Source organism: Convolutriloba macropyga, chromosome 1 (genome assembly GCF_964194025.1).
Source record: "Convolutriloba macropyga chromosome 1, txConMacr16.3, whole genome shotgun sequence".
Lineage (NCBI taxonomy): Eukaryota > Metazoa > Xenacoelomorpha > Acoela > Convolutidae > Convolutriloba > Convolutriloba macropyga.
This window is the reverse complement of record NC_134468.1, coordinates 72,726,771-72,751,348: the sequence shown is the minus strand read 5'-3', so window position 1 is coordinate 72,751,348 and position 24,578 is coordinate 72,726,771. Positions and strand designations below refer to the sequence as shown.

At 33.3% G+C, this 24,578-nt stretch overlaps 1 protein-coding gene across 1 annotated transcript; it reads left to right on the top strand.

The window, feature by feature from the left end:
- The first annotated feature begins 3,525 nt into the window (after positions 1–3,525).
- Positions 3,526–23,720, top strand: LOC142351253 (uncharacterized). Its single transcript, XM_075403404.1, has 5 exons — positions 3,526–3,645; positions 4,299–4,401; positions 12,707–12,852; positions 17,667–17,791; positions 23,385–23,720. Exons 1-5 carry the CDS (start codon positions 3,591–3,593, stop codon positions 23,646–23,648), a joined length of 693 nt encoding a protein of 230 aa, XP_075259519.1. The 5' UTR covers positions 3,526–3,590; the 3' UTR covers positions 23,649–23,720.
- The last annotated feature ends 858 nt before the right edge of the window (positions 23,721–24,578 follow it).

Genomic DNA, 24,578 nt, shown 5'->3' with positions numbered 1-24,578 from the left:
AAGTGTTTTGTTTCTATTTTCCCCGCCTATGCAAGCTTGTTATTCCTTAAGCTCAGCTCCAACATATATATATATATATATATATATATATATATATATATATATATATATATATATATATATATATATATATATATCAAAGTTTATCACGCTTTTTCAGCTAATACAGTTGATTGTCAGAGAACAAAACACATTTTTATAGTTTCAAAGAAAAGTCATTTAAAATCAATCCAGTGAAAATTTAAACTTCGTTTTTGATTAACTTAAATAAAATAAAATTTCGAAAATGTAGAAGGACCATTTAAAAACATATGCAATCTGAAAACAATCTGAACGTCTTTGATATCCTTTGAGTTGAACCATGAACTTGCTGAATTAGTAGTACTTGAAACAAAAAACTAAATCCTTGGTAAAATTGGCAAATAAACTATTTAGAATCTCGAGCTTTTGCCCGAAACAAGTTCATTCTTGTATTGGAAAACACTTAATTGAAAAAGTTTCATTTTCATTGTAGATTTTAATTATCTTTGGTGTCATGAACTATCGTCCTTTGGTTGAAATCACGCGAAAGTTTTTAAAGAAGATCAATACTCTACAGCAATAATTTCAAGATTTCTTTTTTATGACATCTGTTTCTTTCACAAAAAACACAAAACTTTTTGAACTCATTTTCTTTTTGAACAATTGGACAGATGAGCTCCATTAAGAAATGGGTTAATAGTTAACGATAATAGGGGTCAGATCTCGGCATTAATTGTTCTAATTAGGAATCAAGTAATTCCAGATTTTAATTGATAGCAATGTGATGTTATTAGTGATTTGTTCTATCGTTATATTTTTACCCATAATATTCTGAAACCTCCAGGGGAGATTTGTAAAAACACTTTATACGTTTAGATAATATACTTTTTAATTAGTTTCCCAGAAATCGTTGATGATATCGTTCTACTAATTCAGTAGCGGTTCAGTAGCACTGCTTCTCTGCAAGCAATTTTAAACTCATATTTGACACTGGTTTCAGTATCATTAAGAGTAGATACTGCAGTCGTGCCTAATTATAGACACAACGAAAAATAAAGAGGAGGGTAGCGCCATGCAGAGTATTCTTGAACAACCTCGGAAGTAAGTTTTCAACTTGATTAGCAAAAAATTTTCTGGTATATTTTGGTTAAAATAATTTGCCTTTGTTTTGTCTTGTTTTATTCATTCTTGTTTTATTTTTCTTCGTTTTCTTAGCTTGGAGGCAATCTGTCGGCCTAGTTTATTTTTCGGTCAACAACTTACTTATTCAGTTTACTTTGTTTTTTATTTTTTAAATATTTTATTTGATAGTTTCGGAAACTGTACATGTACGGTTTTCACCATGCCATCCCTGTTTTCCTGTAAATTATTTTACAAGCTCTGCAATGAGAGGAGAAAGGAAATATCAGATAATTTTATTGGAAAAGGCTCACCCGTGTCGAAATTACCACCCCCCTTGATTAACCCAGCCCCCCTACACTGACGTTAGAGTAGGAAGTAATTGTCCATGGGGTGTAAAACTAAGTAAGGATAGGGGGATAATGGTGGGTCAATGAGGGGTAATGGGCGGAATTTTTAGATTTCAAACCCCACAAACAACCCAAAAAATGTAAAATTAGGGCGTAATTTCAAAATGTTAAAACGATGTAATATTAGGGTGGTACTGGGGTGTAATGGGTGTAATGGGGGGAGTTTTTAGATGTTACCCCCCAAAAATCACCCCCCAAAAAGATGTAAGATTAGGGGGTAAATTTGAGGGTGTAAAATGATGTAAGATTAGGGGAGTAATGGGGGTAATGGGAGAACTGCTAGATATACCCCCTTCCCCCCCAAAAAAAGTTACCCCCAAAAACGATGTATGATTAGAAGATAACTTTACGGGGGTAAAACGATAGAAGATGAGGAGGTAATGGGGAGTAAGGGGAAACTGTTAGATTTTACGCTTCAAATTTACCATCCAAAAAGATGTAAAATTAAGATGTAAGTTTAGGGGAGTAAAACGATGTAAGATAAGGGGGTAAGGGGGAGTAAGATTGAATTTTTAGATTTAAAATAAGGGGTAAAAGGATGTAAGGTCAGGCGGTTATGAGGAGCAAGGGGGAATTATAAGACTGAACCCCCAAAAATTACCCCTCAAGAAAAGCATAAGAGTAGGAGGTAACTTTATAGGGGCCAAAAGATGTAGAAGTGGGGATTTAAAATGATTAATTGAGATACATGGGATGGCTAGTATTGGGCAAGCTTCTGTGGTCTGAGGGCTTAGTCGAACTGGCTCAGAACAGAGGTTGTGGGTTCAAGACTGTCACTCTGCGACTATGGATTTAACACGATGAAAGAGTGGGGCTGCAAAGGGGGTTAAATTGATGAAAGAGTAGGGGGTAGTGGGAGGTTTAAAAGACGCAAGAGAAGGGGGTAATGGGGGTTACCCCCTACTCTTACATCGTTTTACCCCTATTAATCCCCTTTTCTTACATAAACTTACCTCACTACCCCCGGCTCTTACATCATTTTACCTCCCATTACCCCTATTCGTACATCGTTTAACCGCCATTAAACCTCAACTCTTAAATCGTTTTACACGCCATTATCCCCCCAACACTCTTACATTGTTTTACCCCCCATTATCCCCCTACTCTTACATCGCTTAACACCCCATTGACACCCCCACGTCTTACATCGTTTTACGCCCATTACTCCCTACTCTTACATCGTTAAACCCCCACTAAACCCCAACTCTTAAATCGTTTTACCCGCCATTATCCCACCACCACTCTTACATCGTTTTACCTTCCAAAATTACCCCCACTCTTGCACCATTTTACCACCCAAAATTACCCCCTTACCCCGCACTCTTACATCGAATTACTTCCATTACCCCCAAAACGATATAAGAAGTTTGAGGGGAATTGACTAAGATTTCCCCCGTTACCCCCCTAATCTTACATTTTTTTTGGGGGTAAAAATTCGACACGCGCAATAGTCATGTTTCAGTTTATTTAGCGAGAAGTGTCCGACAGTTGCCTGGCTATTTTAGTATTCTCTGCACTGCATTAAGCTATCCTGCCTTAGAACGGCAGGTTCTGAATCTTAGTATGCCATTTTTACGGCACCATATTATTTTTGATACCATCTTTTAACCGAACCTTAGAATTCTTAGTATGGCTTTAATGTGGCACCTTAGAAACCCTAATGTGGCCGTGTACGGCACGCCAAGTGAATGTGACAAAACTTGATTTGGTTTTCTTCTAAGACTTTTGTTGTTGACTTATGCGGTGCTACGGCGTTACCAATTTCTCCAAGTTCGGGCAACCTGGTAAAGCTAAATCTAGAGCAAATTTAAGCTGGAAAAAATGAACTTATCGTGTTTTATTCTCTGTACCTAAGAGTTTCATCAGAAGTCAAAATGCCAATCTAACCTAAAAGACTCTCATGAAACTAGTAGCAAAAGAGACAAAGCTAACATCAGTCATGACTTTGACCTGAGAGCTGATTAACAAATAAACAAGAAACGAGAGTCAAGGCTGAGCTTTGAATGAGGTGACAGTTGCAATTAGAAGTGCCTTAAGTTGATGCTGGTTTGCTTCAACTCCTTTGGACTAATGTCATCAACCACTAGTGCCTTCTGTAAGTCGTTTTATTATTTTCCCTAAAAACTTCCTTTTATTGGAACCACCCCCAAAACGTTAAAATTAAGTTCCTCAAGGTTTCGGATCTTTTCTGTGAGAGACCCTCCACGCATTTTTGAAAATTGTGTATTTATTCTTATTATAGTACCAAAGATATAATAAATGGTAGGATCTATGGTATCCAACCATAAACTGCATAAACAGCAGATAATGTTTCTGAAATGAGAAATGAAATGTCTCTTTTTGGGTCCTCTGCCATAACCAAAGTCGTGATTTGATGTTCTCAATCTGATCAGGTTTCTGTAAATTCCTGAACTCTTTTTCCTGAACTTCTTAGATTTTTGCAGCGACCTGATCTTACAGAATAATCAGAATAATGCTTGATTAGAACGGTGCGGTATTGCAAATAAAATCTTACAAAAATTATTTTATCACTGAGAGAAATAAAATGGTTCATCAACCAATAGTGCTGATAAACTTCGCTCTACACATTTTGCGAGATTTTATATAATAGACAAAACTATACTTCAACATATTGACCAAAGTCATAGCCATCTTCTAACAGTACTATAAAAACATTTCAAGCTTTGAGGGTTTGAGGGAACTAAATTCAATTAAACAACCTGTATGGTAACCATGTTGTCATTTTAGTCCTGTGGCTGGCTATAATAGAGGAAGTGTGGAGTTTGGATGCTCTTGTTTTTATATTACCCGGAAGTCATTCTCTACCCGGTGCCGAGTGTGCACGATTCAGGTATGAGCAATTCAACGTGCACAAGAGCAGGCATAGGTCGATGTGCGGCTCAAGACCATGGTGACCGATAGAGGCTCTGATCAGAGTCATTCGGATAAAGAACAATCCTACTCGTGTTTTGCAGCCTCGCATCTATCAGTGTCTGGCTTTATTTTTCTTTGGGAGAGGGGGTCCAGGCTAAAACATGGAAGCGCAATAGATTTAATACATTATACCCTTGTCCAAAAATTACAGTTTTGAACATTGGAATATGTTCGGTGCTAGAAACGAACAACGAAAACCGTTATGATTTTCTGTTGTAACCGCAAAATTTTGTTTTTTGTTCCGACCCCCATTTTATTGGGGAGGGAGGAACTATATACTCAAAGGGGTTTTTTTGTTCAGTCAATTTTGGCAGATCTATATATTCATCGTAGAGAGTTGTGTGTGGTATCATCACGTGCAACCTAGAATATGGAATTGAAATAATTTTTTCGAATTTTGTTTTTACAGGGAATTATCGAGTTTTACAGTTTTGTGGATATTTGACAGTTTTTATTCACTTTTTCCGTAATTTTTGATAAAATATGGCTCAGTTTTTATTGTAATTCAAAATATGTAATTTTTGACGTTAGATTTTTATTGTTACCATTAGAGATAGAAGGGCATTGCTGAATTGTCTGATTGGAGATTTTTTGGCTAATTTTTATGATCAATTTTTCAACATTCAGTTTCTTCATCAAAAATGGCACAAAATATGCTTTTTTGGTCAATTTTGTTTAAGTCTGCCGAAAGTAGAGACCTGGAAACCGCTGACACAGTCTCTGTAAATTCCTAAAGAAAACTGGTTGAAATTCGGCGCCCTATAAAAAATTTATTCAGGTTTAAATTTTTGAGAAAATTCGACAGTTTTTGTTCACATTTTCGGTACTTTTTTTCTGAAACTTGCTTAAATGTTGCTAGAATAAATTAAAATAGTTTTTATTTTTTATCGGTAGAGAGTTCTTGGTTACCGTTAGAGATAGAAGACCGTTGCTGAATTGTTTGATTGGAAACTTGTTTGGCTAAAAATTTTGATAACAAAATTCAGACACTTTTCATCAAAATTTTGCACAAATATGCTTTTTTGGTTTAAAACTGTTCCAAAATGTTTAAAACTGCCAAAATTGATGACGTAAAAACCGCTGACACAATCTCCGTAAATTCTAGAAAAAAGCCATATGAAATTAACTGTTCTACAAAAGTTTTCTGGATTTAAATTATTGCCGTTTTTTTTGCAAATTTAAATCAATAATTATTTAAAAAATGCAGCGTTTTTTATGATTTTTCAAATATTTCACCCAACAATTGATCTCATTCGCAATTTTTTAAAACAATTGAGTGTTTTTTTGGCAATTACCATGAGGCCGAATGTAGATATAGTTTGATTTCAAAAAGAAAATCTAATGGTTTTTCGTGGCTTTGACGAAGAGTTTTAGTAAACAATAACTGTGTACTTCTGTTTTGCCTTCAATATATATTCATTATTTTTGCAGACTGACTATGAAGTATTATAACATTCCTTCATAAGATACAAAAAACGGTGTGGCAATTTTTTATAAAGAACGGCGTCTTCGTTTTGGTACTAAGGGTTTTTCATTTTTGTGCATAATTGCCCATATTTGCTTCTTTTTAATTTCTTTGGTAATCTGTCTTATTACTGAAAAATACAAATGAAAAAATTGTTAAAATAGGCAAATGAACATGTTTTTTGGTATTAAATTTAATGTTTAAGGGGCTGTGACACCGTTCTCTTGCAGAATTTGGCAGAGTTCTTTTATTCTTTGTCCAAAATTTGTTGTTATTTTTTGTTGTCGAATGCCGTAAATTGGGTAAATAAAGGTCTCAATGGCCAATTAAAGATATATAAATGGAATATTAGAAACGGATATTGGGATATATCCAGTGGTTCTATTGAGTTCAAAAAATTGTTCAAATAAAAATAAAGGCGTTCCTCAACTCTTCCTATTTTGTTCTGGTTTTGTTACTTTTTACTTTTTTACATTTTTGTATTGTATCATTTTTGTAACTTGGTCTCATAATTGAGAAATGCCGATAATTTTTTGTTGAACCATTAATTACTTTCTCTGCTGGTTGAGCGTTTTCAATGATGTCTTTACTGCTTAGACAAATTGTTCCAGAAAAATCTTGTGATTCATACTTTTCAATGATCAAACTTTTCAATTTTTGTGCTTATTTTTGTTGTCATTTTGAGATAGTCTTTTACAAAGAAGATTTTAGGATTTTCAAGGAAACGCGAGTGAAGATTTAAACTTCTTGCAGTTAATATCTTATGGAATCAATGGCTTCAACCTTGTGGTTTCGAATTGATTGTAAGTTTTTTAAGTTCTGCTCGTTTTCATTGTTATTTTATAGTGCTATGGCTCATTCTCACTAATATCAGCACTAATGTCACAACCCTTATCTAGTGAACTAAAATTTGCTCTTTATAAAGGTATTTTCCTCAAATATTTTTGTTTTTGGTACCACGAGTTTTCATAAAATACTTGTCATTTTTGCATCTTTGCCCAATCTTTTAGGATTTCTTTCACAGTATCGCAATAAAGAGCAATTCTGTTGCCCTTAAAAAACGCAATCAAAATTTTTTTAATGTTCTCAGTGAAAAGTTTAATGATTATTGGCTGGGACACCGTTTTTGAGTACATTCTGAATTTTGTTTTGCCCTGTTTTTGAAGTTCTTTTTATAGTCGTATAACATACCCTGGATAAAACAGGTCTTAATAACTTTCTATGGAGGTAAAAATTAGTCTCGCAATAGGTTCAGTTGATAAATAAAGTTTTTAATCAGTTTGACGTTAATTCTTTTCATAAAACAAGGCTTATTCTTGAACTTTGCCTCTTTTGCTCTTTTCTTTCCGATTTCTTACCAAGTCGCATTGAGCAAAAGTCCATATGTTTTTCTAATGATGTACAGGTCCATGTTTTGGCATGTGTTTTATCTGATGATCCATTTTGAATTGGTTATTAATTGTTTTAAGAAAACGGACAACGAGTTTTGGTCGTAATTTTTTATCGCCGTCGTCTTTTCTGCTAGTCACATTAATCACAGGTCTAATCGGCCAGCCCCTCAGGTAGATTGTTTTTTTCATTTAGTGGTTTTTTGACGCTTTGTTGTTTTTTTTATCTTCCTCATTTGGCTGATAATTAAGTGAAAAGTGTAGATGAGCGGCTTGTCCAATATAAAAAAGTTTCGGGATGCTTGGTCTTGAATTCTGCAAAATGTTTGATATGTTTGAATTAAATCTTGTTTAAGGCCGGTTCCCAAACTTTTCGTCGATTTAATTCAGAAAAGAAACTGGCGGAATTTTAAAACCCTTAAGTTATCCAGAGCAGTCTGATTATCACAAATTGGTTTTCGTTGCTATGAAAACGAACAGAAAAGAAAAAAATATTCAAGGAAAATAGCTATAATTTTTCTGATTTTTCACAGGCCAACTGCTAAATGGCTTCCGAGATTTTTCCAGTACCGTCTCTTCGTTAATGTATTTCTCTCGTCTTCTATCTTGTTGTTGGTCAAAAGTGGTGGTGGGGTAGATTGAACTTTACATTTACCTATTTTTTTTTGAAAACTTTTTGATGGCGGAGATTTTTTGAAAAATACTTGCAGTGTTGTGTCCACTGCTGCACACTGAAGCCAATCAACCTTTTCTTGGATTGCATACTTTAAAAAAGAGCCTCAGAAAAGTGCGTTTGCATATAAAGTCCCCCCCCCCCCCGCGCTTCTCTACAATTTAAATGTCTACCAATTGACAGAAAGATAGGAAACCTTCAAAATGCAAGAGTTCACATACTGTTTAAAAACACTTGGTGTATGAGCGAAAAAATTACTACACACTCAAACCACTGAATAAGTAAATTGATTCTGAATGAGAAGACCGACTATTTAGAGTTGTCAATAAAGGGACAACGAGGAAAAAAATTGAAACAAAAACAAAAACAAAAATTAAATGCTGACGAAAATCATTTTCTAAAAAAACACATTTAATAAAAAAGAGAACCAAATCAGACAAAGTCTGAACAATTTCCATATCAAAATTTTTATATTGATATAAAAAAGCCTTTAGTTTAGCCAAAATCAACAAAACTTACTAGTATTAACTCTTGAGATTACAAAATAACAACAAACAGATGCGACAAAAAAATCACAAACAATTATTAAAAAAAACAATGTTTGAAGCTCTTTAAAGCATAAGTTCTACTCTACAATGTTTGAATTTGTTTTGGCCTCATTTGGACGTCAAAAAGTCCGTATTGTCAAGAGGCAATCAGAAGACACAACAAAAACGACCGGGAAATTGACCAGTAGCAAATGATCACAAGTTTTCATGTGGAGGGAGGAACTCTGTACTCAAATGGGTTTTTATTTGTTCAGTCTGTTTTGGCCGATCGATAAACTCATCGTAGAGAATTGTGAGTGGTTAAAAAGTTTTGTTCGAATTTCGTTTTTTACAGTGAGTTATCGAGCTTTACAGTTTTGTGGATACCTGACAGTTATTATTCAATTTTTCCATAATTTTTGCTAAAATTTGGCTGAGTGTTGCTGTTGTAATTCAAAATATGTTAAAATTGTTGACGTTAGAGTATTATTGTTACCATTAGAGATAGAAAGTCATTGCTGAATTGTCTGATTGGAGATTTTTTTGGCTAAATTGTTTGATAAATTTTTCAACATTCAGTTTTTTTATATCAAAAATGGCACAAAATATGCTTTTTGGTCCATTCTGTTTAAATTTGCTGGAAATAGAGACCTGGAAACCATCTGACACATTCTCTGTTAATTCCTAAAGAGACCTAATTGAAATTTGACGCCCTATAAGAAAATTATTGAGGTTTAAATTTTTGTGAAAGTTCGACAGTTTTTATTCACATTTTCCGTATTTTTTTCTTAAACATGCTTCAATTTTGCTAGAATAAATTAAAATAGTTTCATTTTTTTAACGGTAGAGTGTTTTTTTACCGTTAGAGATAGAAGACCCTTGCTGAATTTTTTGACTGGAGATTTTTTTGGCTAAAAATTTTGATAACAAAATTCAGACACTTTTCATCAAAATTTTGCACAAATATGCTTTTTTGTTGCAATTTGATTCAAATTGCCACAATAAATGACGTAAAAACCGCTGACACCTTCAACGTAAATTCTAGAAAAAAAGCTAGATGAAATTCGCCGTTTTATAAAAGTCTTCTGGATTTAAATTTATGCTGTTTTTTGGCAAATTAAACTCGATAGTTATAAGAAATGCATCAATTTCTCTATTTTTGGATTATTTCTTTGAACAGTTTATCTAATTCGCAAAGATTCGAAACACTTGGGGGCAAGTCAAAATCAGGGATAGGTTTGATATCATTATGAATTCTTACAATCAGAAATTTTTTAATTTTCTTTAGTGCTGCCTTTTTTTCAAAATTATTTTGCTTTTTGAATGTTGTTTACAGTCAAAAATTTCAATTCACGTCTCTAGTGATGACAGCTCCTATTTACGTTAAAATGTGGCCAAATGTAAATATAGTATGTTTTCAGAGAATCTAATGTATTAACGGCTTTGACGAAGAGTTTCGGTAAACTTCACATGAATTCTTGTGTTTTGGATTCAATTGTTATTCTTTTTGCAGTGTGATCCAAACGGATTCTCCATGAGGTGTAGGTGAACCTCTACAATGTATTCGTTTGTTATCTAATGTCTCTTATAACAATGATTACATTTGTTTTAAGAAAATTTCAGTAATTTTTGAACTCGTCAAATTTTTATCTTATTTCTGTCCGCTTTTAGCTTATTCTCAGTAAATACAGGCCAAATTGTCTTTCAAAAACGATACAATCTAATTTTTCTGTCGAGATTTTATTTATAAAGATCGATTTCTTTGTGTGATTTTTATGCATAGTTGACATTTGTTATGTTTTTTAAGTTTCTGTTGTTAAATGCCACATTAATTATCAGTCTAATTGAAAACAAAACATTGCAAAATTTGAAATTGAAAATATTTATTGTTTCCAATGCTTATGGTTTTAAGGGCTGCGACACCGTTCTCTTGCGGAATTTGGTATAGTTTTTTGCCCTGTATTTGTTGTTCATTTTTGTTGTCTGAATGCAAATATTGGATAATAAATGGTCATAAATGCCTATAATAGATATACAAATGAAATAAATAATTGATATCAGTATATAGCTAATGGTTATATTGACTTTCAAATTAATTTTTTCAAAAAAGGTAAAAGTATTATTCATCTTATCCCTTTTTGTTCTGATTTCCGTCTTTTTTCAGTATTTTTTAATTTTGTATCCTGTTCGTAAATTAGCGTCATTATTGTGAGGTCTTGTTAATTTTTTGTTGAACCGAACCATAACTTTTCTCTGGTTGGACGTTTTGACTGATATAATTAAGGATTATACAATTAGTTTTAGATTCTTTTCAATTTTTGTGGTTCTTTTTTGTCATGTTGAGATAGTCGGTTCACTAAATTATTTTATGATGTTCAAAATAGCCACAAGTGAAGATTTATTTTCCCTGCGCTCAATTTTTTATAAATTTACTGGCCTCAACATTGTAGTTGCTGAAAGTTGTTTGTGAATTTTTTGTTTTGCTTTGTATCTAATGTTTTTTTATAGTCTTATGACTTAATCTCACTAATAACAGGTGCAATTAGCTTTCCAAGAAGTTGAGGAAAGAACTGTTTACTCCTTTAGTCGAAAATTTATATTGGTCATGAAATTTGATAATGTTGGTTTTTAATAAAGACAGTGATTTTCTGAGCTTTGTGAGTCTTATCACTGTTAACTTGTAGCTTTATATCTCTATAGACAAGTCATGTCCCTTATCCTTTGAACTAAAATTTATAACGGTCTAATTTTCAGGTGGTCCTTTTTCTTGGCACAACGGGTTTTCATAAAATTTTGGTGATTTTTGCACATTCGCCCATTTTTGTAGGCTTAAGTTTTTTTTCACAATATCACAGTAAGGTGTAGTCCTTTGGTTTTATGGAACAAAATTGCAGTTAAAAACTGTTAACAATTTGTACTTAGTGAACAGCTTAATGTTTAATTGGCTGGGACACGGTTTTTGTTCAAATTCTGAATTTTTCATATTGCCTGTTTTGTCGTTCTTGTGCAGTCGTATGACTAATTTTGGTTAATGGAAAGTCTCAGTCACTCTCTATTGAGAAATAAATAATTTCTCAATGGTCTCAGTTGATGCATATTGTTTCTAATCCGTTGCACATTAATTCTTTCCAAAAAAGCAACTTTTTCTTGAACTTTGCTCTTTTGCTCGTTTCTTGTCGACTTGGTACCTGGTCGCATTGAGAAAATATTCAACTTTGTTCTAATGAAGTACAGATTAGTTTTCATTGGTATAAGTTTTATCTGATGCCATTTTGCTTTGGTTTTTAATGGTTTTTAAAAAATGGACAACTAAATGTTGGTCCCAATTATTTTTTGTAATTAATTGATTTTATCGCTGTCTTTTCTGGTAGTCATCTTAATTCGGCCTTCTACGGCAAATTGTTTTATTCGTTTAGTAGTTTGTTGAAAGATATGTTAATTTTTTTTAAATTTCTTCCTCATTTTGTAGACAGTTAAGTGAAAAAGGTAGATGAGTAGGGTCGGAACTTTTTGTGCAAACGCACATTATCAAGCCTCCTTGTTTTTGAAAAGAAATGAACTCATAGTCCTTTTAGCAATCAAAAATTAACTACTGAAGACTTTTCCTGCAAAACTCCATTGAAGTCCATCCAGACTTTTTTGTTCCAAATTATGTCATACGCCTACTTAAATTAAATCAATTGCAGGAAAAATTCGAAAGATTAAACAAAGTTTCCGATAAAAAAAGTCGAACGCATTAAAAACGTAATTTTTTCACAGGAAAATTGAATATGTTCAAGAAGTTAGTTCAAAGTCAAAAGAAGAGCCAGTCGGAAGAAAAACAAAAAAGTAAAATAATGTCATTAATATCTAGTTAGATAGCGAATAAGAACTTTGATGGCGAAGCCAAATTGTAAATTCCAGAAACTCTTTCCTTGAAATCGGAGATTAAAATAGCCCTCATATTAGTAGACAATGACTGTTTCAGGAATTTGTATGTCCTTACTACTGATAAATTAGGACAAATTTGACTAAAAATCACCTTTCATGCCACTTTTTATAAATTTTTTTTATCTGGTATTTTAAAAATATAGCAAAGACGTTACCCCACTAAATTGATGTAGGTACAAAAAATTGCAAATAGTTCACATATTTTCAAGCATTCAAAATTTTTACCATATTTATTTCAGCAATTTCTTTTGTCTGTCGCATCTGTGGAGTCCCTCTAGACGCACAGAGAGACCTCAATTGTGGACAGACACAATGCGGTTGCAAATCCTCGCATATCCAATGCACCTTCAATACAATTGGTTCTCATACAACTCTGGGCAAAATAGTAAGTATTGAGTTTACTTTTGTTCTTCTAGTATCTTCTAGAATAAAAACTTCAATGAATCCGAGACCATGCTTGGCTCGCGGTAAAATGAGCAACCCAAACTGTCTATGAAAAGACTTTGTTGATGGACCCACCAAAGGGGTTTGTTAAACACATTAAAGGACTATCTGAGGTTGATATCATCGTTTAAATACAATTATGACCGATGCAATTCCAACGCAAACAGAATAAGGAGTGTGTTGAAAATTGCACGCACAGCAGCTAGTTCAGCTACTAAAGCCAGCTGAAGTCCTGCCATAGCTGCGTTTTCCAAACCAATCATTTTTTAAACGAGCAACACTCAGATTGTATAAGACTACTTGAGCCAGCCATTGTGTAATAATGATGATACCGACTGACGAGCAAAAATTTGATCAAAAACTGTTTGAATGAGGACAAAAAGACTGTTATGGTCTCCAGAATAAATAATTAGAAATTGTTTAATTTGATGAATCAATTCCAAGTGTACTAATTGTACAAAAAATACAAGAACTTATATTCCCTACAAGTGTATGAAAAATGATAGCTTGTAGATCAGTATAAACTGATGTCGGTTAAAAAACAACAACTCAAAATTAAATGGTTTTTGTGAAATGAGTCTTTTTGATTTGAACAAATTTGAGTCAAGTAATTTAATCAAAGTTTACAGCTATTATCCGATCTCAAAATTCTGGCCTAAAATTTTGTACTGATTTTCTCGATGTATCACATCATCGCTCTTTAAGTCATTATTTAGAGATAAACTCGCCAGATCTATCTAGATATTTCCCTTTTATAGTTGAAGTTCACCTGATCTATGAAAATTGCCCTCTTAAATTACTGAAGCCTCTTCAGGGAATTTGGGTAGTGTCTCGTCAAAGTTGCCCCAATGTTCTCTGGTTGATGGTTAGAAGATAGCTCATCAGCAAATTCGGCCTTTATAAGTTATATATGTTTTATAAATTAACTAGGTTAACACTAAAACTTTGAACCCTTCGGATGGGTAAAAAATGTGGTCATTTCACTGCTGATGAAAGAAATGGAATAATTCTTTCGAAATATGTGAATGTTGAAGTTCTAATTCTTTGCCTATAAAATTTTTAACAGTTTTCTGCGAGGTGTTCAAACATACCTTCAGAGCGAGCTATAGAAAAACTGAAAAAGAAACATACCAGAATTGCATAGGTCCTCAAAAAGTCCATTAGCCTTATGACGGTGAATGTATTTTCAAATATTCACATTTTACAAAGTTCAGACCGAAAATTGCGGCCAGCGCTCACTAAATTAAACTCCTCATCCGATACAAACAGTTTTGTAAAATTATTCAAGAAAAATTATGCAATAGGTAAGGTTAAGATTTTGCGCAATGTGGCCTCACTGACGGAGGATTTTACTCCAGTCTGATCCCGAGTCACTATACTTCCGTCTTTACAATAACAATTATCTATGGGACTACCTCACAAACATCCTCTTTCTGACCCCATAGAACAGCGTTTCCCATGAAAGCCCTCTAGTTTATTATAAAACATATATTTAGAAAGTGAACACAAACAGTCTCTGCTAAAATCCGTTCAACACCTAGCCTCCTTGACTGTTGTTTTTCATTTTTTGAGCACAAAATTTTTTGTTTATATGTGGATGTTTTTCTTTTTTGCTCTAATAATTTCCTGGGAACGAAAACAGAACACATTTCAACGTTGAAACTTTTTGTGGAATTTTTGTGTTGCGGAGTTTTTCTGATTTCAGCCTTTTAGTTCCGCAATTGGCATTACAAATCAAATTATACAGAACAAATAATGTAAAGGCAAATCAAGCTAGATACTTCTCATGGCGTTTAAAAACAAAATTGCTGGTTTGAAAATTTCAGTCCATTGGTATGAAATCTTATCTGGTTCCTGTTTCTTTTGGATTTGTGTGAACTAATGAGCAGTATCAATCAATCTATGATTCTGTCTCGAATGCTGTTCTAGATTTATATCTTCCAAATTGAAGTTGTCACGAATTTTATTTGTGAGACATCCCTCCTATAACTTTCGTAGGAGCTTGTTAATACAGATGCTTCTTTCATCAGGCTGTAAAACTAATCCAGTTGGCTAGCACAGATGCAAAATTTCGTTTTCGATGCTGTTTCTCATTCGTTTTCTCGCCTTCTCATCTTCGTAAATTTATTGAAAATTAGCAATTAATCTATTGAAATTTATGCTATCTTGTATCTCGAGAGCTTCTCCCATCAAAAATGCAACACAAGCTGTTTTTATTTTTGAGAACTCAACATTTCTATTTTTATCACAAAGCTTGCATAAGTTTGCTATTCTTTTCCTTTAAGGTTCATTTTCATCCTTTGTTGCACTACTGGTTGTGATGGTGAGACCATCGGGTTAACGATAAACAACACTTCCAGGAATATCTAAGTATATGTTAGAGTATAGTTCTGGTAAGCCTAAGGCAATTGGAGCTCAAAGCCGAGAGCTCAAAGTCTAGTGTGATATGAAACGTGAAATCTTCAAAAAAAGTGGGACGCTTGAAAAAGTATGAAATAATGACTTCTTGCTTGATCAACTTTCAAAATTAGTGATCGAGCCTAACTTTATTGTTGATTTTCTTTAACAGGGAAATTGAGGTCTAATTAAAAAATTTGCTTTGACCGCGTCTTGGAGAAGCAGATGTATGTCTCTGGAATTCCATACCGCTGCCACTTCTTCATGGTGGCCGCCGTATTGGCCGACATGGCGTTTAGCCGACAACCAAAAGTTGAGAAATTTAACCGACAATTTAAATAAAATTGGCAATGAAACTTATTCTAAAGCTGTGATTGGCCAATTTAAAACACTACTTCGTAAGCGGACAAATATACCGCAGTTTTTTCATCAACTAGTGTAACGAAGGTCTATCCGTGGTCGTACCGTATTTTACCGCTTCCGGCCATGCCTCAGCGGCCCGTGAGACTTGATGTGAATCTATCACAACCGAACTACTGATTTATGGACCAATTATGGACTTTTATTACCAATTATGAAAAAACTGTCGGTTAAATTTCTCATTTTTCCTTGTCGGCTAAACGCCATTTCGGCCAATTTTCCTAGCTCCCTTCTTCGTGCATCAGTTTTACTTATGTTTTGTCTTTTTTTCTCAATCACTGCTTTAATGCCTTCTTTCAGAACTACATTTTATCCAAGTAACTAACTTATTGAATAATTGCCCCAATTTTCTTTTGCAGTTAACTTCATATGTTAGTTATCTCAATTTCTTAGGCTAATAACATTTTTTGGCCTCAAGTTGTGCGATTTTCCCTTCCAACTGGATTTCAGCAACATCAGTAATAAAAATAAAGTGCTGTAATAATAGAAATTGTAAACACTTTTTCATTTGTTACGGCGTTGTACAAAGTTTTCCCACGTGGGTCCAAAGAACTTCGACCTGACAACCCACTTTCGTCGTTTCAGAAGTGTTTTCATTTGATCAAATTCACCTGATCGGGCTTACCTGACTTGGCAAGCTTTAGTACCTATTGCCTGATCTCAGTTCTGAGATAAATTCATAACTTATTTTCTCCCCCATTCTTGGGTGTTATATTCTTTTTATATTTGTTATATTTTTTCTACGTCGCTATGACACACCTCTTCTCTAACTTGGGCAAAAAGTTCTTGATCCATTCGTCATCTGGAAATCATTCTCTTGTTTATGTGGAGGAGAAATAAACATGTGTTAAATTTAAAATTTGCATTCAAAAAAGTTCAAATGTAGAAAATTTCACTATAGTTTCTGTAGTTCGTTACATGGTGAAAGTTTTCAAGTCCGTCTAGTTATGGATCAACTCAAAGATAAGTTATAATGATATTTGGAATAAAATTAAGGTTTACCTTTGCCATTCAATGCTTACTTAGTGCAGTTTTTTGCACGTAACACATCGTCCTCCTAACACGTATCCTTGATATATCTATAAGTAATAATGGCGAGTCAATTTTTATGCGTCAACATTTGTATTGTTTTCTCCCAAACGTATGATGTGAGGTTAAAGCATGATGCACAATTATTACAAATCAGCGATGAAATAGATAATGTTCACTTTCATTAATGAAAGTGAACATTATCTATTTCATCGCTGATTTGTAATAATTGTGCATCATGCTTTAACCTCACATCATACGTTTGGGAGAAAACAATACAAATGTTGACGCATAAAAATTGACTCGCCAATACTACTTATAGATGGAAACATGGACTCATTAGTTTTTGGCATTCTTGTTTCCATTCAAAAAATTTTCGTGCGCTCCGAGTCACAATGTCCAGACTTTCGTGCGTTCAAAATTGCTTATGTTTAGACTATCGTGCGTTCAAAATTGCATATGTCCAGACTATCGTGCGTTCAAAATTGCATATGTCCAGACTATCGTGCGTTCAAAATTGCATATGTCCAGACTATCGTGCGTTCATTTTCTTTTCCAGACCGTGTAATTTTGAACGCACGACGCCACCTTGTGCGTTCATTTCGGTCTGGACATATCGACTTTCAGTCTGGGACCTCAACCTGGGTTGTATTTGAATGGACAAATAACTTTTTAATGTTGTGATTAGAAAGACGTTTACACTGAGATGCCATAAGCTACTAATGTGAACTAAGGAATCAAAGCGTGTAAATCTAATGGAGACTTCCTTTAAAGATGAGGGGTTTGCTTCTGGAGAACAATTTAAATAGAATTATAATCGATGTTCATATCAACAGCGCAGTTTTTGAGAAAATCCGCGAGGTAATTGGGTTCACAGTTTATTGTTTTTAATCACTTTTAATGTTTCAGCATGTTGTTACGACCAAATTGGGTCCTACATGAGGCATGGGCAGCCCAATGGCTATTCTCCTGACCTGTACGTGTCACGACTGTCTGACTTCAGATCCGATGGGAAAGGCCTCGAATTTGTTAAGGTTAAGCCCCTGAAGTGTCATATCGAAATCAACATATCTCAAAATGAAATTACAAAGGCAGTACCGGATCATAGTATATCAAATTTTAATTTCAATTCAAGTATTGGCAGCTCAAAATTTGAAAGATTTTTTATTACAAAATGATAACAAGGAGGCTCCGTAATATACGTGCGCACATAATGTTCGGACCCAGCTCATCGACATTCTTGACCTAATTGGCTACCAAATGAGAAAAAGACAAAAAAACTTTATAAACTTACATATCAATCAAAAAACCACCAGGGAAAAATATTATAACTGAGAGAACCGATGAAAATTGCTGTAAATAGGACTACTACTGGGAAGACAATCATAAAAATCAAATAACAAACATTAATTACGACCAAAACTCGATGTCTATATTTCAAGAAAATAAAGATCAAACTCGCATCAGATAAACCTAAAGAAAATCAGTTATTCAAAACTTAATTAGGAAAAATAAGGGACAAGTCATCAATGAGACTGCTAACAGGTTGACAAAAAAAATCAAAAAAGGGGTCGAAGTTCAAAAACACAGTTCTAATTTCGAAAACAATTAAAATCAAAGCGATTAAAAATTATTATTTATAAACTGAAATCAATAAAATGTGTCTTTATATATCCATAGGAACAATTTAGAGCTGTCCCTATTCCGTCATACGACTACAAAAATAATGAAAAATACAGATATAATCAAAAAGTTCAATTTTTGCGCTAAAATGGCAAAGAAGCGGTTAAAATCATAAATTTGTCAAAACAAACACGTAAGATGCTAAGTTGCGCATCTTTTCAAAGCCAATGGGATCTACTATCAAGGTTTTAAATTAAAAAGAAAATAGAAATCTTATATAATGTTTAAATATATGAAAATCACAAAAAATTTTATGAAATCTCGTAGAAACAAAGCTGAGAAAAAAGAATGAAACTAAAACAATTATAAAGATTAGCTTATAGCTTACTAGAAATAAGTTGTCACTGGCTTTACAGAGACTAATTTATAAGTTGAGAGAAAAGTGATTTAAGGGAATGGTGAATTTCAAAGTCCAAAAATGATTTTGGAAACAAATTTTTTCAAGTCTATTACAGACACAAGATTTAAGCAAAAAAATGATGGATTAACTTGCACCCGCTAATGGTGGCAACAGAGCTTGTTATAAATGAGAGTAAGCAACAACACTACAAAGAAAACAAAAAATAGGGGAAAAGCCAGACTTCACAAACAATTTTAAGACAACACAGTGTTGAAGGCACTATAAATAAAAAATGTTATCTAAACGAACTGTACACAATAACTTGCTCCTCATCCGAAAGTCAACGGGTCATCCTCAAAAAAGGAGTGCGCTCAAATGAGAACAAAAAGAAACCCGAAAATTGAACAGTATCGAACACTCGAAGAATTCTTTTGAAATTAACTTGTCGAAGGCATCAGTCAGAACATATAAAAAATACAGAAACTATTGTTTGAATCCAAAAAACTATTTGAGACTTCCTATTAGTGATTTTCAGTTACATGATGGTAAAAATGATTTCAAAAAGGAGACAATTAAAAAAATCATTTTTTAACTGAAATATTTAGATCTAAGTCATTAAAACAATTAGCTGTAAACTGAAATCGTTGAATACGATCGATTATACGTCCTGCAGAAGCAATTGAGACATATCATAGTTTAGCACAAATCTGAGTTTCAGACCATAAACGCAAAAACTATTAAACAAAACAAGAAAAAGATCAGGGGCGCTTTTTTTCAAAGCTGTGCATTCTTTTAGCACTGTATTCTTTCAATAACATTGGTCAATAAAGTGATGATTTGACAAAAAACAAAATGAACCCATAAAATGTGCACCTAAATTCAAATATCATATTCCTTAAAATCTCGCAGTATCAAAACCACGAAACCATAATGTAAATGTAAAACCGATGCACACGTTTTTTACATATCACAGAAATTGAGTTTTGGCCTGTATGTACTGAAACTACGCCATAAGTTGAGATAAATGAGATAAAATGGTGATCAAGTTATAAGTTTCAACGACATTCTTTTAGAACAAATATAATCAACAAATCATAAGAGATAAAAATATATTACCTGAAAGCGTTGTCTATGTTCACTTTTAACTCTTCAAGAAACCAATTGGATCATTGATAAGGGCCAATGGACTACAAATTATAACAAATGAAAGCAATATTTAGGAATACATTTGAATTTGCTCAAAACCATAAAGACTGTGAGCTTAACTTCCTTTGAAATCGTAAAATAGTTTCGTTGGGCTTCATTTTTTTTGTAAATATTATGTTTTCATGAGTGAACCCCGATTTGAAAATGTTGTCAGTAATAATCATAAAAAACATAATAATGCGGATATACTTTGAGAACAAAAGACCCAGAAAAAATTACAGCTGAAATTATTTTTTTTTATTGTAAGGCTCCATTGTGAGATCAATATCCACCCTGATATTGCCTCGGGTCTAAGAAAGCGCCCCATTGTTCAAATTGTGTCAAAATACGTTAATTTTTAATCAAAATTTTTTATTTAGTCAATAACAAATAATGCATTTTGTATAATTATTGAGTTTATTTTTGCAAAAAAAACTGAAGCTCTTAGAGCCAAATGAAGTACAACAAAATTTTTTTTGAGCTTAAGGATTATGTCCGACGTTTTTAGGTGTCTACTTACAGCAAATTTAGAGAAACTGGGCTAAAAAACCTGTTTGGTCCCATTTTTGACAAAAAGTTTCTGAATTTTAAATAATTTATCAAAAATTGTAGCCATAAAACTTTGGCCGAAAAATTCAGTGACCCTTCATTATCTTTAAGATTTGAACCAAAAACACTACCGTTAAAAAAAGTGACCTGTATTAGCAAAATTGGCGACAATTGAGACACAAATTACGGAAAATTTCAACCTAAAACCATCGTAATCCGGCTGAAGGTTCACAAAAATTAAAGTCTCGATAACTCCCTGTAAAAAACGAAAATCAAAAAATAATCGAATCCATAAAAAATATTCGAATCCATGTTCTACTCTGGACGAGATTTCTAATGATACCGCCCACAACTCCCAACGATGATTATATCGATCGACGAGAATTTACTGGTAATAAAAACCAATTTGAATGTAATTCCCCCTCCCACAAAAGTGGGCCGGAACAATAAGGGTTTTCAGGCTTTTTACACATTTTGCATTCAACTGACAATTTTCTTTAACTACATCTGAGAACAATCATTGAAAAACCTCCTTCGTAACAGTATTTCTGTTGGCTTCGATTGTTATCTCCTCTTTTTATGATTCAAAATTTTCAATTTTCTTCCAAAAACCTCAGAAATCTAAAATCTGGTTTACAAAAGCGTTCGTAAATTTGTTCTGATCGAATCCTAACCTGATGGAATTCAAGCAAAAATACAACAGCAAAAGTCCCCTAGCTTTCCTGATTTTTGGTGATTTCAGCCAAGCATTTTATTCATAGTTTTTACAAATTTTTCTAAAACCAACAGGGATTCAATTTTTTATCTCATTAACAATATATTCAAAAAAAGCACTCTTGGTTTAAGCCAAAAGTGAGAGTCATCAAATATAACTAGAAATAAAATGATCAAGGCATCACTGTATCAGAGTACATCAAATTTTACTTCACCTCAAGTCATGGCAGCTCAAAAATTAAAAGAATTTTTATAACAAAACCATAATAAACATTTTCGTGTTTTTTGTACTTTTGCGCACAATTTCCATTTTTCAATAACTGTATCTAAAAGCGAACCTTGAAAAATTTCCCTCCAAAGCCTTCGTAAGTATTTTATTTCTGTTGACTTTGATTTGCTATCTCCACTTGTTATTATTCAAATTTTAAAAGCATCACAAATTTAAATTTTTGCTTAATAAAAGCGTTCCTTAAGCTTTTTTGATCGAACCATAGTCTGATGGAACAGACGCGAAATGTCAGCAGCAAAAGTCCTAACTTTCCTTTTTTTAGTGCTTTCAGCCAAGCCGTTTATTTATAAACTTTAACAAATTTTCTAAGACCAACAGGGATTCATTTTTTCACTTGAATAGGGTAATTGAAACATACACTCTTGGATTAGAAAATTGGGGGCCATCGTATTGCTATAGAAAGATAACCTAATTTCGAAAACATTTGAAATATTTGTCCGCCATCGCTTGATAATTTTGCTAAATATCAAACTAAGTTACTGGTAAGACGGTTACTTCAAAGCAATTAGATGAGCAATTTAAAAATGGAAAAAATAGAAAACTTCCGCCACATCCGCTAGAGACACGTGCTTGAGACTCCTGTTTGTTGAGTTCATTGGGGATGTTAAACATCTATTGCAACATCTGTGCATTCACTGGAAAAGTGATTTCGTATGAGATCAATGCTAATTTCTGTAACAGTTGCTTGACACGGGAAAATGTACAGTCTGGTTACTGATTAATAACTGTGTAATTTTTAGAGCCGTGTAACGAAGAGGAGCAAGGCCCTTCATAACAGCATAAGGGCGCTTTCCGCAATCAAACATTTGTTCAAGTTTGGTTATATTTTATGAGCTAAGAGGGTCAATTATTGGTGGCTGTTTCGGAAAGTAGTTAACATCAAACGAAACAGCTCCCAACTCTCCTAACTTTTCCCATTTTTTGAAATTGGCCTCCAAATTGTTCACTAAGTAAGCTTTTTACAAATATCTAAAATCTTGAGTATTTTCAGATGATTTTTTGGAACCGTATTTGGAGCCCAATTTCTAACTCAAAATTTAAATTAAGTTCTTTTTTCTTCCTAAAAAGCGAATATGTTAAAAAAAATTCTCAAATTCTTGATGACAAAATTTTTGTAATCAAGCAGTAGAGTTATTGAATGTAAGCAAATTGATGGTAGCATAATATTTTCCCACTTTTCTTGTTTTCTACCCAGCAGTTATTTTGGTAATTTTTTGCAACCATATCAAGGCCCGAGAGTTCGAAAACCAAAATATAAGAAAAAAACAACGTGTTTGAAAACTACTCGAGACTGTCGTGGATGACCAAAACCAATTTAAAATTGAAGAAAATAAAACTTAAATCTTTATAGTTTTGCTTGGAAAGAGTCCATACGAGTAATTGCTTCCAAAAAAATTTTTTTGCCTGAACAAATTTTACAAATAAAGAAACAACTACCCAAATCTGACTACATAAATACATGATTACACTATCGGATGCGCTCACTGTTCTAAAATTGATTTTCCATTGTCAGTTTCCAGTGTGCTTTTGCAGGGCTGAATAACTCAAACTGAAAGAAAGCTTTTCTGCTGACAAACCCTTCAGCGACACGTTTTGGACTTACCAGTCGTTTTTTTCGTGCACATTTGAATTTTTATCTTTATGGGATTTTGTCTCTTAATATCTAACCTCCCCGATATTAAATGCGCACCATTGCTGAGAAAATAATTTCCTTAAGATTGCTCGTGTGTTTGGGAAATAATGCACCCACGGAGGGGGGCACAATTGGAAGAGATCCTGCTTCCTTTTCAAATCTTTAATTTGTACAGAATTGGTTGTAGTTTCTGGTGTGCATAAAAACCTCCATACTAACTTTGTGTTTGTTTAGGTTCGTTACAATTCAAGACTGTGTCTAAATGTAATTTACGAATTGAGTTTCGGCAACACCCGTGCAGAGGGTGATTTCATGGTGAGAGGAGGAGAGGACCACGCAGACTTTATCTTCCCCCCAAATCCCAGTGGATATTATCAAATATTCCAATATGACAACCTGAGAAGAGATATCACCTTCGATTGGTTCAAATTCCACATCGTGTGCCCAGAAAAGCCCTGGATATGTATGGTATATGGACCTGGATATTCTATGTATTGAAGGAGATTATTGACTTTTGTAGTTTTATATGTTTATATATAAAAGAAATTGCATTATAGAGATAGGTTTAGATCTCGAAATATGAAAAGAACATGTTCGACTGGCCTCAGCTCGAATGTTGAAATTCCGTCTCTGGACCTAAGAAAAAACCAACTATCGACCCAAGTTACACATGAAAAGATTTACAACAAAAGACTTTTAATGAAGGCTCTCCCTTCATGAGCACTTCAACTTTTGGGTGTTTTCATAGGTCGAGATCTAAACCAGGATGAGTCTTAGCATCGTACAAACTTCTGTAATTTTGGGATCAACATTTACCTTAAATCTTTAGTTTCTTTTGTTCATTAGAGTTGTTTTCTGTTTGGTTATTCATCTGAAAAAAAATAATTTGTCTTCTATTTATGCTTTTTTAAAAATTAGGTTGAAGAATGCACTAATAATTGTTCCAACAATTTTTCAAAATTCAAAATTATATATGCGGGGCCGGATTTTTTTTCTTCAGTCAAATTTTCAGTTTTAGTTTACGCATCGTGGAGAAAGGTAATTTTGCTGCCCCCAGCAAATAAGTTTTAATTTAAGAAAAACCGATTTTATTTGTGGACGCTAACAAAGACGCGTAGTTTAAAATTGTGAAATGAAAATATAGAAAAAGATGGGAGAATTATATTTACCTATATTTTTCAATTCAATGTTGGAAAAATAGTTATTCAAATGTATAACTATAATTTTGTTTGATTATACTAATTTGTTCTTAAATGATCCCTTTCTCATCTCTAACTCAAATTTTATGCTTTTTTGGTATTCAATTAATTTTAATTTTAACCAATGCAGTAAAACAAATTTATGGATTATTTATGCAGTAAAGCAAATTTATGGAAAACTACAAAGAAAAAACACTTAACTACTTCTTTTTTCTTTGAATTCCTAAAG